Source organism: Uranotaenia lowii, chromosome 1, assembly GCF_029784155.1.
Source record: "Uranotaenia lowii strain MFRU-FL chromosome 1, ASM2978415v1, whole genome shotgun sequence".
NCBI classification, from domain to species: Eukaryota; Metazoa; Arthropoda; class Insecta; order Diptera; family Culicidae; genus Uranotaenia; species Uranotaenia lowii.
In genome coordinates this window covers 157,856,046-157,873,722 of record NC_073691.1, presented here as the reverse complement: position 1 = coordinate 157,873,722, position 17,677 = coordinate 157,856,046, and the positions used below count along the sequence as shown (strand labels likewise).

The 17,677-nt window shown below is 37.7% G+C and overlaps 1 protein-coding gene across 2 annotated transcripts in view; it reads left to right on the top strand.

Annotated features, from left to right (window-relative positions):
* Window positions 1–16,831, top strand: part of LOC129740676 (cadherin-99C) — a 625,931-nt gene extending 609,100 nt beyond the window's left edge. The window contains exons 8-13 of one of the 2 annotated variants that reach the window (XM_055732426.1): window positions 5,538–8,821; window positions 8,884–9,180; window positions 9,241–9,488; window positions 9,568–9,820; window positions 9,883–10,146; window positions 15,671–16,831. In XM_055732426.1, coding sequence (XP_055588401.1) covers window positions 5,538–8,821; window positions 8,884–9,180; window positions 9,241–9,488; window positions 9,568–9,820; window positions 9,883–10,146; window positions 15,671–15,824 — 4,500 coding nt within the window. In that variant the 3' untranslated portion in view covers window positions 15,825–16,831. Of the gene's footprint in view, window positions 1–5,537; window positions 8,822–8,883; window positions 9,181–9,240; window positions 9,489–9,567; window positions 9,821–9,882; window positions 10,147–15,670 lie in introns of those variants that run through there. The other variant, XM_055732427.1, reaches the window with a different exon arrangement.
* Window positions 16,832–17,677: the final 846 nt, after the last annotated feature.

Genomic DNA, 17,677 nt, shown 5'->3' with positions numbered 1-17,677 from the left:
TCTCTGAATTGAGATTCGTAAGTCGGCGTAGTTGGTAGAATAAGGACAGAGAGCGCAGATAGTCAAGGCTGCTACTACGTAAAATTTGTTTGTAATTCGGCTTCTGTAAAAAGACGGAATGGCACAAGGAGCGCAGATTTTGAAGGCTGCTGATACGAAAAAGTAGTTTCCTATTCGAATCCCGGAAAAGACAGATAGGCTTGGGAAGCTCAGATTCGTAAGGCTGCTCTGTTTATGGTTTGTTTGTATTTATTTGGCCTTCCGGTAGAGAAAGACGGAATTAGCTTAGGAAGCCGGATTTTGAAGGCTGTCACTGCTGATTTTCTTTCGATTTGGCCTTCCGGTGGATAAAGACGGATTGGCTTACGGCGTATTCGTGAATTGAATTTTTCAATCGAAGTGGTTTTTTCATCGATGCTGACGTTCGCAAATTATAAAGAAACTTATGCAAAAGCATTGAAGAGTGATTAGACATCTACCAAAAATATCTAATCGACTGATGCATCATCCAAAAAAAATCAATTTTCGAACGAACGTTAGGAAGCCCAGATTTAAAGGCTGCTGCTACTGATTGTTTGTTTTCATTAGGCCTCCCAGTGAAAAGATGACGGATAAGCTTAGGGGGAAGTTTGTTTTGATTTGGCCTTACGGTGGAAAAATACAGATTGGCATGGGAAGCGCAGATTTTTATGGCTGCTTCTGCTGGTTGTTTGTTTTGATTTTGCCTTACGCTTAGGCAGTTCAGATTTTCAAAACTGCTTCTGCTGATAGTTTGTTTTGATTTGGTCTTGCAGTGGGAAAAGACGGATTGGCTTTAGAAGCGCAGATTTTAAGTTGGCTGCTGCTGGTTGTGTGATTTGACTTGACGTTCCTGTGGAAAAAGTCGGAACGGCTTAGGAAAAATTAGATTTTAAAGGCTGCTGCTGCTGATGGTTTGTTTTGATTGGGCCTTCCGCACGGTGGTTCAAAATCTAAAAAAAGTTGTTGGCGGAGAGGGATGAAAACAAAACTGTATGGAGGCAATTAGTGGCAGGCAGATATGTTTGAAGTGAGGAACTGTACTTCTTTCAAGTCTCCAGTGAGATTACTCTCTGTTAAGGAGACTTTGAAAAACTGGTCTACGGCAGGTTCAACGATCTAGTTTGTTTAACTGTTGTTTCATACTAAGAAGTTCTCCAAGTTGTATTTGATATGAACTTTGAGTTGACGTTTGAAACTGACTATGTTCCTTATGATTTTTAATTGTGCTGGTAGACTGTTTCACTTCATTTTACTGAAGTATCCAGGGGATCTTTTCATCTTTTCTGTGTTTGGTCTTCTTTGTGTTAGGTTTTCTCTCTAATTTTTGGGGAATCTATGACTCTGTTGCTGGACATGTTTATTGTGGTGACAAAGTGGATTATACAGTACGTTGTGAATCTGCACAAAACTCTGTAGTTCTCTTAGCGTAGTTATTGGTAGAACAGATAACGGGGCTTCTTGGAACAGGCTGAGCGTTGAAAAAAGTTTGGGTCGTTTGTAAACTGCTTACAGACATCGATTTTGCATGGCCTGGAGTCGTCTCATATTGCTTTTCCTTGCAGCTCCCGAGATAGAGACCATGTATTGCAGTTTAGACTGTACAAAAGCATGATAGAGATACGTCAGCTGTTTAGTCGGTACGAACCTCGAAATTTTCCACATTAAGCTGTGTATAGCACTTACTTTTTTTCTGAGCCGGTCTACATGCGCCTCCCATTTCAGAAATTCGTTAAAGATAAGCCCAAGGTACTTGAAGGTTTTAACTTTTTCGATAACTGGTGTACCAGTCTGAAGCAGATTCTCACATTCAATGCGCCGATTGGCTGTCCTAAAAATTAAGTACTTAGTTTTGTCCAAGTTTAGCAAAAGAAGATTGTTATTGAAGTATCCTTGAAGTGTGTCCAGATCCTGCGCCATTCGAGATATTATTATTTGTTGATCAGCATATTCGTACGACAGTGAAGTATCGTCAGCGAAAAGTCGGGGTTTGCCATGTATACGCAGGTTATGCCAATCGTTCACGTACAGGATGAATAGAAGAGGGCCCAAATTACTGCCTTGAGGAACTCCAACTGGTAGGTTTCCTAGTTTGCTTAAAGTTTGGTTAATTTGAACGAACTATTTCCTGTTGGCAAGGTAGCTAGCTAAGAGGGAATTTGAAACACCTCTGATTCCGTAAGCATCCAGTTTTTGGAGCATAGTGGAATGAGCTATTGTGTCGAAGGCCTTTTTCAAATCCAAAAACAACATCTCCATAAGTTTGCGTTTATCGAATGCGTTGTGGATATCATCTAAAAGCTCGGTTGCCGCAGTTAATGTGCTTGAACCTTCCCGGAACCCATATTGATAGTTGTAAAACAGTTTGTGCTGCTTTAGGAAGTGCAAGATACGTTCTGCTATGAGTATTTTAAGGGTTTTACTAAACACTGATAATATTGATATCGGGCGGTAGTTACTGCAGCTAGTCTTTTTCCATGCTTTGAATATCGGAATGACTCATGCTGTTTTGAGAAACTCCGGAAATTGACCTGTCCTAATACAATCTTTGATTATGTCCCGATCAGCGGTGCCAAAATGACATGATGAGTTTTAACAAATTCTGCAGAAATGCCATCCGGTCCAGGACTTTAAGAGGTATCGAGTTTGTTAATAAGAACAATTAGTTCTTGTTCAGTTGCTGGTCTCAGGTATACATTTCTACCATTGTGAACTGATGGAGTATCACTGCCCTGCACATTTCTCGGTATCGTGGCCGCTAATTGTGTCCCAACGTTGCTGAAGTAGTCGTTTTTCCACATCGATTTCCGATTAGATTTTTGGAATAGTTTGTGTTAATACTTATCTAACCTTTCATAGCCCCAGCTCTGGCGCGCTGCAGTTTATTTTTAGATGTTCGATAGGAATTCTTTCAAGTTATCATTTGCGGGGTATTTTTTTGCATCGGCAATACGCATCAATTTCCACACATCAAACGACATCCATGGAATCTGTCACTTTTACTTGAACCGATAGGGGAGAATGAGGATACTTGATCCCTGGGGATACTTAATTCCTTAGCTATATCTCGTAACTGGAATGTTTTACAAACATCAAATGTTTTAGAAAAATGTGCCAAATGGAGTAAAGCAACAATTTAACAAAATAATTGTTTTAGTTATTGAACTTTGTTTGAAAAATTTCAGAAAATGTGACTTGAAAATCTTTTTTCGTCACTTTGAAATGTTCCTTACATGGAAAAATTATAACAAAAATATTTATTTCAATATATCAATCGTTCGAGTATAATATGAACCTCATAATATCATATTTTCAAAGCAATGGAAAACTCTCAACTTTTTTTAGAAAAAGTTTTCAAAAATTTTGATTATGGGTACATTTGATCCCTAGAGTTCAAAACGGTATATTTTTCTCCTGAATGGATCGTAATCATTGCTGATTACGAGATTACCAATATTTATCTAATAACTAATATTCATCCAACAACTGTCTGAAGAAAAGAGCTAAAATAATTTATTTTCTCTATTTTATAGAAAATAGCGCCTTTAAGTATGCAATGTTATCAGCGTTGAGACAAAGTTATAGAGTTTTTTTTCTTCTGACAGTTTAAATTGAGAAATAAGAACCAAAAGGACAAAAAAAGTCAAACGACATTCTATCTTGGGGTTTTGTTTGATTTTTTCCAGCTTTCTGAATGAAGGATCAAGTCTCCTTCAATAGAGAATCAAGTCTCCCTCAGCTTAAAAAATATCGTAATTTTTTTTACTCCCACGAAAATGGTTCTAGTTTATCTACGGATTCTAGTATCGTTTTAATTTTTGAAGCATAGAAACTTGAAGTTACACGCTGTCAGGAAAAGTAAAAGGGTTCGAGTTTCTACAATTTTCCAAAAAGATATGGTGAAAATAAAAAAAGGGGATCAAGTATCCCCACTCTCCCCTACAGTTTTTGTGAACCTCTCTTTCAGTAAAGTGTATAATTCTATAAGTTTGATGAGTTTCTCTGACGGATTGCACGCTTGTTTGTTTTCGAATTCTATTCGGAAAGCTGCATTTATTTGCTCGTGTAGAAGGATAACTTTTCCAAGTATTTGATACGCAATGGTTTTTTTTTTTAATTAATTGTGGTCAACACCAGGCTGTGATCACTGATGTCAAATCGGAGCGATTTATTTCTAAAAATAAATAGAGTAAATTGAAACAATTTTATTCTCAAGTTTTGGGTTCTAAATCAAACGAAACTTTATTAGTTCATGATATTGAGGATTCATCTCGAAACTGTGACATGGATTATAATATATCACTTCGCTATAGACATTAATAGTTTTCTAAAGATTTATATGCTTTTTTAATTGTTTTGGGTTGAGAATAAAAAATTCTATTTTTATTTCTTGTGTTTAAGTTATTGATCATATTTTTTTTTCCATGAAAGGTTTGTAACAGGTCCTAGAAAATATCTTATAACATCATAACGTTCCTTGAATGTCGGAGATTCGATTCCAACATAGAAAATTTGGTTGTTGAGAAAATTTACTTGGGAATTTGAACAACTGTGTTCCGGTGGAAAAAAAACGGATAGTCTGTGTAGAGATGAGTTTAAGGATTTACAGAAAATATATAAAATTTGATTGATTTGAAAAGCCTGTGCTATTTTAGAATGGAATGTAGGATTGAGATCAAAGGTGTTTGAAAAATAAAATATTGTTTAGAGAAAAACGAAAGTCGATTGACAAAAGTTTCTATTGAGAAAAGAGGTGGGAAGAAATGTAAGGATGAAATTAGGGATATGCAAAAATATTATTTAACAAAAATTTAAAAAAATAAAAATTATCGGTATTCGGCAACACTGGAGATGAAAAAAATGTAACAAATTTCTTTGCCGATGTTTGTTATGTTGGCAAAACAAACAAAATAAAGTCAGTCATTGATCCAATCTTGTGAGGGACAGACTTGTCTGAGTGAATTGTGATTTGTAAAAACGGTAGAACCAAGGTGTGTATATACCGAATATCAAATTTCCGAATCAGCGATTTTGGTTATTTAGGCTATGCAACTGCGGAACTCATGGAGATTGTTTACAAACAAACCACAGAAATGCTGAGCAAATAATCTTATGTTTGTAAACAAACTCATTGAGAGCCCCGCTCACTTCTCGCCTATTTACTGTAAAAGTCGGAAAACCTCGTGTTTCAAAAAACCTTGGGTGACCGGGTGTCCTCTAGTAAGTTCTGTTGTTATAGTGATGCATAACAACGACTAGCGAGTTTGAGCGATGGGCAAATGTATGTTTGTGCATTTGTAATGTTCAGCTAGACCCACACACTTTGCCTTTTTTTTTTTTTTCAAAATTCGCTCTCCGGATTGAGCAAACGCAATATTATTCGCATTGGTTATTTTCTTATGTCAACAATGTAATACTTCTTCACCGCATTGCGGTTTTCAAAACAAATATTTTATAACCAAGCCCGCCACATACCACAATACTGATGCAATGTTTCTGCTATTGTTTTCTCTCCTCAGGATCGATCTCGGAACGCATCCGAGCGGCAGTCGGCTACCACTACACTCACCATCAATGTGGCCGATTCGGACGATCAGGATCCCTCGTTCATCTATCGGGGGTGCGTTCTGCTCGACGGAGCCTGCCTAAACCCCGAATACAGTGCATCGATACCGGCCGGCAGTCTGCAGGGAGTACTCACCGTGTCTCCGGAACGTATCCAAGCGGTAGATCTGGATACCATTAGTGCCCCGATACGGTACTCGTTTCTGAAGGGAATTCCGAGCAATTACGATGACTACTTCGAAATCGACGCCCAAACGGGAGTGCTCAAGCAAACCAAGCTGGTGGATTCTTCCGTAACGGCCAAGAAGTTTGACATTATCGTCAAAGCCGAGGAAGCGACCGAAATGAAGCGATTCGCCACGGCCAAGTTAACCATTCATGTTAAAGCTGTGGACGCGTATCCACCCGTAATAAGCGTCACCTCAACGGAAGGGTTTGTGGATGAAAACTCGTCGATTGGGACCACCGTTACCGATTCCAAGGGGAAACCGATCAAGTTGAGTACCAGCGATGCCGATTTGGGACCGGAAGATGATAAAGTTGAATACATCTACGAAGTGACGACGCCTTCATTTGTAGTGTCCAAAGAAGGCATTCTTCAGGTAAATGAAGAAGGACTGGATCGAGATCCACCAAACCCGGGCAAATACCGATTCCAGGTTGTCGCTCGAGAAGCGAACGGTAATGCGGCTAGTGCACCGATGAGTTTGACGGTCACTTTGAACGACGTAAATGATAACGCTCCCAAGCTAGCGATGGTTGCCCCGGTAAGTCTCACAGCAGGCGATGGTCGCAGACTCGTAACAAAAGTAGTGGCTACTGATAACGATAAGGGAGAAAACGCCGCCATCACGTACAGCATCTTCCACGTTTCCAACAACGGAGCCAACAAATTTGCTGTTGATCCCAAAAGTGGTGAGATCGAAACACGAACTAGACTCAACGCCGGTGAACAATACAGCATAACCGTTCAAGCGACCGATGTCGGTGGGCTGTCGTCTCAAGCGATCGTCGAGGTGTCGATCACACCGGGGCCGAACACCAAACCTCCTCGCTTTATGAAGCCGGTGTACGATGTGCAGGTTAGCGAGGGAGCCGAAATCAATTCAACTGTGATTGTCGTGAAAGCCGAAGATCCCGAAAATGACCCGGTCAAGTATGCGATAACGACCGGGAATGATCTGAGACAATTTTCTATCAGTAAGGAAAACGGAGTCATTAGCGTGATACGGAAACTGGATCGTGAAGATCTTACCAGATATCAGTTGATCATTCGAGCCGAAGATAACGGAGGGTTGGCGAGCAGTGCAACGGTTAACATTAAAGTGACTGATATTAACGATAAGAACCCAGAGTTTAACGAAAACCTTCTGCCATATATTTTCACCATTGACGAAGGACGCGACAATGTTGTTATAGGATCGGTACAAGCTACAGATGCGGATGAAGGGATGAACGCCGAAATAACGTACACCATCCCTTCGGATGTGCCTTTTAAAATCAACTCCCGAACAGGCGAAATTCGTACGAAATCCAAACTTGACTACGAGAAACAAAAAGAGTACAAATTTGTAGTTACAGCTCAAGACGGAGCTCCAGAACCTCGGCTAGGCACAGCTAGCGTTACAGTTAAAGTTCGAGACGTACCGGATGAAGTGCCACGCTTCATGGAACCTTTCATTGAGGTGAAGATTCCGGAAAACGTACCGGATATGATGGTCACTACTGTTCGTGCCTTTGATCCGGACACGAAACCCGAGATAACCTATGTCCTAAAGCGTGGACCTGCAGAGTTGTTCAAGATCGATGCAAAATCGGGACAGATAAAAACCATTCGTGGCTTGGATTTCGAAAAGGATAAAATTCATGAGCTGATCGTTGGAACAGTGGAAAATAATGGAACCAACCCCGGGGACTATATCAAAATCTTGATCGAAGTAGAAGATCGTAACGATATTCCTCCGGTGTTCGTTTCGATTCCGGAACCAATCAATATCAACGACGATCTTCCTATCGGCTCGATTGTTGGATCTATGCCGGCTGTTGATGGAGATGGTTCATCGCCTGGTAATGTGGTTCGCTATGAAATGGTTGGTCGCGGGAAGTCGTTGAAGTACTTCCAAGTGGATCCCGATTCGGGCATTGTGCGAATTCGTGATGAGCTGAACAAAGACGAAGATTCCGAATACCTGGTGGATGTGAGGGCCTATGATATGGGCGAACCTCAGCTAAGTTCGGTTGCAACTCTTCCAATTTACGTTAGTCATATTCCGGCAAATCCTAACGGAGATTCGTCCGAATCGCAAACCGTTCGAGGCATTTTTAATCCGGATATTCAAGGTTTAGCCTTCAGTGACGACAGTTACACCACCAGTGTTCCGGAGTCGACTGGCACAAATGCAACGATCAAGCTTATACAGATAATTAATTCCAAAAAGGCAACTAAAAACAACGGTGGATTCAAATGTGAAATAACCAAGGGGAATGAAAAGAAACTGTTCGGCATCATGATCGAAGACCATGCCTGTGGATTGGTACTCAAAGGCACCCTAGACTACGAAACCTCCAAAGAACACAATCTAGAAGTCCGTCTGGTGTCGAACAAATACTTCGTGAATCAACATAAAAACTTTGCGAAAATAAACGTTATCGTGCAGGACGAGAACGACAATGTGCCACAGTTCCAATTTCCGAATACATTCCAACCAGGAGTACGCAACGATACCTATTATGCAGTGGTATCGGGAGATGCAGACACCGACACGCCTATTCTAACTGTCAAAGCGACAGACAAAGACACTGGACCGCACGGTCAGATCAGATACTTCATTTACGACGAAAAAGTTAACGAAATACCGAACGACGACTCACCGAGCTCATTTTTCACGATCGGTGAAGAGAATGGAATGCTCAAAACGCAGAAGAGCTTACAGAGTGTTAAGCAGACACCTTTGGTGTTTGTTGTAGAGGCCCGGGACAACAATGGCGATCCACAGGGTGGAATGCTCCACAAGGCTAAAGCCAGGGTGGTAGTCAATCTGATATCGGACATCAACCGAATGACTTTGGTGTTCTCAGATTCGAACCCTAAAGACATCCGAAGGCATGTGCGCGCCTTGGAGGAGCTGTTGCACGAAAAGTCTACGGGACTGATCACGGGCATCGAACGATTCAGCACCCGCAAGATTTTGAACGATAACGGAACCGTTGAAGAAGTCTCGGGAGCAACGGATGTCTGGTAAGGTTTTTGGAATGAAAGTGTTGTAGATAAATGTTAATGGCTTTTATGTTCTTTTGAAGGTTTTACGCGGTGGACCCGAAGTCAGAGAAGATTTTGGAGCGAAACTCCACTCCGATTATGACCAGCATCCTAACCCCGACAGTGCTATCCCAGATCAACTTTGAAGCATCTAGCATCGCCCATGCTACGGCTCAAGGTATTTTTGGTCCGGTTGAACCAAGGCAACAAATTCAAAAGGTAAAGGCCACTGTCATCGTGAATGAGGACGTTTTCCCGTACGCTCTTATCGGGGTTGCAATCGTGATCCTGATTTTGGGAACAGTTGGAATCATCTACATTTGCATTTCTTGGTCCAAGTAAGTAGACATTAGTTAGCAAAAATGCTCCTAGCGCCGTTTTAACGTAATGCTTTGTAGGTATAAGAATTTTAAACAAAGAATGCGCCAATACACTGCCCCTGCTAGTCCAGTCCGCTATGATCCCGTGATCATCAACTCCCAAGCCCCTGCCGCAGAAAATCAAACTAGCCTGAAGGAGTACGAAACCCAGGTACTCGCCATGGCTGTCCCCATAGATGAGGGTGATGACCTTCAGCTAGATTTTAGCGCCAAAAACCACGCCTTCAGCCTTGACAACGTCAGCTACATCACCCACAAGGAAAACGGTACGTAATCCTTGAATCCTAACCTTGAAGTGTGCTTCTCTTCCGATCTCCAGACGTTACTGTCTCGCTTTCGCTCTAGGTCAGCACAGTCCTACGAACTCCGACGCAACGACCGCTGTTGTCGGTACTCTGCAGCGCAACAACAATAACAACATCAAGAACAATAACAACAACAACCTGAACATCAACAATCGACAGAACACGCTTAATCGAACGCTGGAGATGAACCGCAACAACTACCTGAATCCGCTAGGGACAGCTGGCAACGGGAACATCCCGGGTACTCTCACCCTCGGAAGAATCAAAAGCGAACGAAACAACTACATCAATGGGTATGTTTGGATAACTTTTAAAAGAAAGATACATTTTCAAAACACTTCTTTTCTTTCTTCAGTTACGGCGACACTTTGAACCGGAACAATCTGTCGATGGCACAGAACAACACCTTCAATACTCTGGGCCGCAATCAGCGGAACAATGCCGTGGTGAACAATAACATCCATAACCATCACGGCAACAATAACCATAACAGCAACCATCACCATAACCTGAACCATCACCATCACAACCACAATGGGGTGGAAATCGTCACCAATACGCTGGGTCGGAACAACCGATACGCCGATGTGCCGATAAGCAATCCGTTGTTTCACATACGGTAAGTTGGAAGGTGGTCAAAAAAGAATTGTTCTTGTTTTGTAAGTCGAGTTGAGCTTGCTCTAGAAGATTTTTTTTAATTTGAACCTAGTTAAAATTGACTGTCATACTGTTACTCAACTTTGTCAGCATAATTTTCTGAATTTATGCGTCGATAGACGTAGAATAAAGTAAGTTATCTGTTTAGATTCTTATAAAATTTCGCCCGCACTCCAATTTGAAAAAAACTCAGAAACACTCAATCGTCATGGCTTCAACACGACTTACAGGATGAGACCTTTTTTAAGGATGCTTGTAAGCTCGATTGCCGATTAACATTTGCTGTTCTGTGTTCCAACAGCTGGCGGATGTTTTAAGCACTGGTAACAAAAAAAGCTTCCCAGGACCTTAAATAACTATTAAACGAAAGGTTTCTCCCACGTTAAGTCGAACGTTAAAGTATTAACATGGATTCAGATTTCTGATTAAAAGTTAAAAAACACATTGGACTCACAAAACAAATTCAGATTTCAGACACAGGTTAAGATTTCATATTCAGATTTCAGATTCAGGTTTCAGATTCAGATTTCAGATTCAGATTTCAGATTCAGATTTCAGATTCAGATTTCAGATTCAGATTTCAGATTCAGATTTCAGATTCAGATTTCAGATTCAGATTTCAGATTCAGATTCAGGTTTCAGATTCAGATTTCAGATTCAGATTTCAGATTCAGATTTCAGATTCAGATTTCAGATTCAGATTTCAGATTCAGATTTCAGATTCAGATTTCAGATTCAGATTTCAGATTCAGATTTCAGATTCAGATTTCAGATTCAGATTTCAGATTCAGATTTCAGATTTCAGATTCAGATTTCAGATTCAGATTTCAGATTCAGATTTCAGATTTCAGATTCGGATTTCAGATTCAGATTCAGATTTCAGATTCAGATTTCAGATTCAGATTTCAAATTCAGATTGAGATTTCAGATTCAGATTTCAGATTCAGATTTCAGATTCAGATTTCAGATTCAGATTTCAGATTCAGATTTCAGATTCAGATTTCAGATTCAGATTTCAGATTCCGATTTCAGATTCAGATCTCAGATTCAGATTTCAGAGACAGATTCCAGATTCAGATTTCAGATTCAGATTTCAGATTCAGATTTCAGATTCAGATTTCAGATTCAGATTTCAGATTCAGATTTCAGATTCAGATTTCAGATTCAGATTTCAGATTCAGATTTCAGATTCATATTTCAGATTCAGATTTCAGATTCAGATTTCAGATTCAGATTTCAGATTCAGATTTCAGATTCAGATTTCAGATTCAGATTTCAGATTCAGATTTCAGATTCAGATTTCAGATTCAGATTTCAGATTCAGATTTCAGATTCAGATTTCAGATTCAGATTTCAGATTCAGATTTCAGATTCAGATTTCAGATTCAGATTTCAGATTCAGATTTCAGATTCAGATTTCAGATTTAGATTTCAGATTCAGATTTCAGATTCAGATCTCAGATTCAGATTTCAGATTCAGATTTCAGATTCAGATTTCAGATTCAGATTTCAGATTCAGATTTCAGATTCAGATTTCAGATTCAGATTTCAGATTCAGATTTCAGATTCAGATTTCAGATTCAGATTTCAGATTCAGATTTCAGATTCAGATTTCAGATTCAGATTTCAGATTCAGATTTCAGATTCAGATTTCAGATTCAGATTTCAGATTCAGATTTCAGATTCAGATTTCAGATTCAGATTTCAGATTCAGATTTCAGATTCAGATTTCAGATTCAGATTTCAGATTCAGATTTCAGATTCAGATTTCAGATTCAGATTTCAGATTCAGATTTCAGATTCAGATTTCAGATTCAGATTTCAGATTCAGATTTCAGATTCAGATTTCAGATTCAGATTTCAGATTCAGATTTCAGATTCAGATTTCAGATTCAGATTTCAGATTCAGATTTCAGATTCAGATTTCAGATTCAGATTTCAGATTCAGATTTCAGATTCAGATTTCAGATTCAGATTTCAGATTCAGATTTCAGATTCAGATTTCAGATTCAGATTTCAGATTCAGATTTCAGATTCAGATTTCAGATTCAGATTTCAGATTCAGATTTCAGATTCCGATTTCAGATTCAGATTTCAGATTCAGATTTCAGATTCAGATTTCAGATTCAGATTCCAGATTCAGATTTCAGATTCAGATTTCAGATTCAGATTTCAGATTCAGATTACAGATTCAGATTTCAGATTCAGATTTTAGATTCAGATTTCAGATTCAGATTTCAGATTCAGATTTCAGATTCAGATTTCAGATTCAGATTTCAGATTCAGATTTCAGATTCAGATTTCAGATTCAGATTTCAGATTCAGATTTCAGATTCAGATTTCAGATTCAGATTTCAGATTCAGATTTCAGATTCAGATTTCAGATTCAGATTTCAGATTCAGATTTCAGATTCAGATTTCAGATTCAGATTTCAGATTCAGATTTCAGATTTCAGATTCAGATTTCAGATTCAGATTTCAGATTCAGATTTCAGATTCAGATTTCAGATTCAGATTTCAGATTCAGATTTCAGATTCAGATTTCAGATTCAGATTTCAGATTCAGATTTCAGATTCAGATTTCAGATTCAGATTTCAGATTCAGATTTCAGATTCAGATTTCAGATTCAGATTTCAGATTCAGATTTCAGATTCAGATTTCAGATTCAGATTTCAGATTCAGATTTCAGATTCAGATTTCAGATTCAGATTTCAGATTCAGATTTCAGATTCAGATTTCAGATTCAGATTTCAGATTCAGATTTCAGATTCAGATTTCAGATTCAGATTTCAGATTCAGATTTCAGATTCAGATTTCAGATTCAGATTTCAGATTCAGATTTCAGATTCAGATTTCAGATTCAGATTTCAGATTCAGATTTCAGATTCAGATTTCAGATTCAGATTTCAGATTCAGATTTCAGATTCAGATTTCAGATTCAGATTTCAGATTCAGATTTCAGATTCAGATTTCAGATTCAGATTTCAGATTCAGATTTCAGATTCAGATTTCAGATTCAGATTTCAGATTCAGATTTCAGATTCAGATTTCAGATTCAGATTTCAGATTCAGATTTCAGATTCAGATTTCAGATTCAGATTTCAGATTCAGATTTCAGATTCAGATTTCAGATTCAGATTTCAGATTCAGATTTCAGATTCAGATTTCAGATTCAGATTTCAGATTCAGATTTCAGATTCAGATTTCAGATTCAGATTTCAGATTCAGATTTCAGATTCAGATTTCAGATTCAGATTTCAGATTCAGATTTCAGATTCAGATTTCAGATTCAGATTTCAGATTCAGATTTCAGATTCAGATTTCAGATTCAGATTTCAGATTCAGATTTCAGATTCAGATTTCAGATTCAGATTTCAGATTCAGATTTCAGATTCAGATTTCAGATTCAGATTTCAGATTCAGATTTCAGATTCAGATTTCAGATTCAGATTTCAGATTCAGATTTCAGATTCAGATTTCAGATTCAGATTTCAGATTTCAGATTCAGATTTCAGATTCAGATTTCAGATTCAGATTTCAGATTCAGATTTCAGATTCAGATTTCAGATTCAGATTTCAGATTCAGATTTCAGATTCAGATTTCAGATTCAGATTTCAGATTCAGATTTCAGATTCAGATTTCAGATTCAGATTTCAGATTCAGATTTCAGATTCAGATTTCAGATTCAGATTTCAGATTCAGATTTCAGATTCAGATTTCAGATTCAGATTTCAGATTCAGATTTCAGATTCAGATTTCAGATTCAGATTTCAGATTCAGATTTCAGATTCAGATTTCAGATTCAGATTTCAGATTCAGATTTCAGATTCAGATTTCAGATTCAGATTTCAGATTCAGATTTCAGATTCAGATTTCAGATTCAGATTTCAGATTCAGATTTCAGATTCAGATTTCAGATTCAGATTTCAGATTCAGATTTCAGATTCAGATTTCAGATTCAGATTTCAGATTCAGATTTCAGATTCAGATTTCAGATTCAGATTTCAGATTCAGATTTCAGATTCAGATTTCAGATTCAGATTTCAGATTCAGATTTCAGATTCAGATTTCAGATTCAGATTTCAGATTCAGATTTCAGATTCAGATTTCAGATTCAGATTTCAGATTCAGATTTCAGATTCAGATTTCAGATTCAGATTTCAGATTCAGATTTCAGATTCAGATTTCAGATTCAGATTTCAGATTCAGATTTCAGATTCAGATTTCAGATTCAGATTTCAGATTCAGATTTCAGATTCAGATTTCAGATTCAGATTTCAGATTCAGATTTCAGATTCAGTTTTCAGATTTCAGATTCAGATTCAGATTTCATATACAGATTTCAGATTCAGATTTCAGATTCAGATTTCAGATTTAGATTTCAGATTCAGATTTCAGATTCAGATCTCAGATTCAGATTTCAGATTCAGATTTCAGATTCAGATTTCAGATTCAGATTTCATATTCAGATTTCAGATTCAGATTTCAGATTCAGATTTCAGATTCAGATTTCAGATTCAGATTTCAGATTCAGATTTCAGATTCAGATTTCAGATTCAGATTTCAGATTCAGATTTCAGATTCAGATTTCAGATTCAAATTTCAGATTCAGATTTCAGATTCAGATTTCAGATTCAGATTTCAGATTCAGATTTCAGATTCAGATTTCAGATTCAGATTTCAGATTCAGATTTCAGATTCAGATTTCAGATTCAGATTTCAGATTCAGATTTCAGATTCAGATTTCAGATTCAGATTTCAGATTCAGATTTCAGATTCAGATTTCAGATTCAGATTTCAGATTCAGATTTCAGATTCAGATTTCAGATTCAGATTTCAGATTCAGATTTCAGATTCAGATTTCAGATTCAGTTTTCAGATTTCAGATTCAGATTCAGATTTCATATTCAGATTTCAGATTCAGATTTCAGATTCAGATTTCAGATTTAGATTTCAGATTCAGATTTCAGATTCAGATCTCAGATTCAGATTTCAGATTCAGATTTCAGATTCAGATTTCAGATTCAGATTTCAGATTCAGATTTCAGATTCAGATTTCAGATTCAGATTTCAGATTCAGATTTCAGATTCAGATTTCAGATTCAGATTTCAGATTCAGATTTCAGATTCAGATTTCAGATTCAGATTTCAGATTCAGATTTCAGATTCAGATTTCAGATTCAGATTTCAGATTCAGATTTCAGATTCAGATTTCAGATTCAGATTTCAGATTCAGATTTCAAATACAGAATTCATTGACGGATTGACGGGTAATTTTTATTAAACATTTGTTATTTTTTACCCAGTCGCCAGTGAATTTACCGCAATTACAGTAAAATTGTTCAGAAACTTTTAAAGCAAGTTTTGCTTTTTCAACCTTAATTTAATTTTTAAGTTTTCTAAACGTAAAATGATTGTTAGCACTGTTTAAAATATCTCAATGAACGTTAAATAAGTTGTGATTAAGCTTTGTTTCTTTTTCAGCCAAAATGGAGACCTCCAGTCCCAGCAGCACCTGAATCACTCGAGTCCTAGCAACGATAATGTGACTTTCGGCAAGAGAGACTACGCTCAACTGTCATTCTCCTACCTGAACGATCTGGACCGATCGGATGCGGAAACGACCACCGAATTGTAGGAGAGAAATCGAAATGCACCTTACACACAGACACTTACAAATTTTGTAGTCTCGGAAACGATAAGGATCTATAGAACAAGCAATAGGACTACAACTGTGTAGTGCAACCGTATGCATGCCATCTTACCGGAGGAATTTTGAGTTAGGAATCTACTGCCGTTTTAAGCTTCTAGTTTAAGAGTATGTGTAATATCTTGATTCGTTGTTCTGTGAGTTGTTTTATGTAGTAGTTTTATCCGTAGGTAGACGCAATACATCTCTCATCTGTTGTTTCTCGTTACTTTTAGGTTATATTTTATATTAACGATTTTCCCCCGTTTCATTTAACTGTAACCGTTTGTGGCATTTTCTACATTTTACTAACCTTAGCTCTTTTATCAATTATGATTTTTTGTTTTTTACATCGATTAGCTTAGACTGCGTCCTCATATTTATGACTCCACACGACTTTACCTTTAGCAAACCCGTTAAACTGTTTTAAAGTCTGCTTTTGTGTAAAAAGTTAGGAATTTTTTAAACCTAGGCAAAGAGAAGAAATGAAAAAACATATTATAACATACTGAGCAAGTAGTTAAACTACGAAGAAGTATCGCCGAGAACTTTTTCACTGTACATATTGAGTCATATAGTTTACGGAAGATGTACGTGAGATTTTATTTTTATAAACCTGTTTTAACCCGAGCAATTGTATATTGATTTTAGAGCAACTGAGGTTGGAAGATTTTAACCAACAGGGACACAAATGTTGCAATTGGGGCGATTCTTCCTGGAACTGAATCTGTTTGGTATTTTAGAGAAAATTTTAGCTACAGTAAGTATTTTACACAGCCTAACTAGATAGTACCGTGAAATCTACCAATCTTACCGTAGGAATGTTTAATCGAAACCAACTCAATTGTAATTGTAGAAACTGTAAACTACCTTTAAAGTAACAAATAAATTGGTACGACGTAGGACGATATCTAGTAGGGATCAAATAAATTGGATCGATTTTCCAAGCTGATAATATAGCCAAATAAACATGATGGGTGTGTTTCTTCATCTGAAAGTACCTTCCCTATTTTGCGGTTCCGTCTTGGCCTTAGGAATTCGTCTGATTGCTTACGTGACACTCTCTAGGAGCGTGTTCTCTTGGACAAGGTACGCGGTCGACTGACGCTGTGTCTTGAGCAGTGTTGCCGGTTCGTCTGTTTTGTGGGAGTTATAATAATGTTATATATTCAGGTACCGCACACCTATGAACAACAGAACTCGGAATGCAACAGATATAAGCTTTTTTTTTAGTCTGTATAGAACGAACCGTGAAAATCTCAAATATAACACTGGCGATTATGACAGGAGTATCTTTTTCCCCCTCAAATTTTGAGGATCAAAGAAAGTTTAGTACCACCACCACGGGTCATGACCATCCCTGAAAATTTCTCCGCTTCCACTCACTGCAGGAAAGAACGTAGCTTTTCTTTCGGTCCAAAACTCTTCCATGATTTTTTGCAAAATTTTTAAGTAACGTTTGCATAAGTAAATTTGAACATTTCAGTTTGTATGTTAGGGAAGTTAGTTAGGGTTTTGGACAAAGATGTTAAGCGGAAAATGTCCTTTAGCAAATTTATAAATTGGCACAAAAACCATTAGCACACGGAGAAAAAAGTATGGTATTTCCAATAATAATCCACTCATATTCAATCATATATCTGATTGATTCTCGACCAACTATAGTTAGCAAAATTCCAACAATACATATGATAGACAATCCTATCTTATCTTATCAAAAAATCGCCAAGCATGGCCAAAAGACTTTCTAAGGCCTACAGAAAAACGTCAATTTTTGAGAATGATCCGTCCACCCCTCGTTT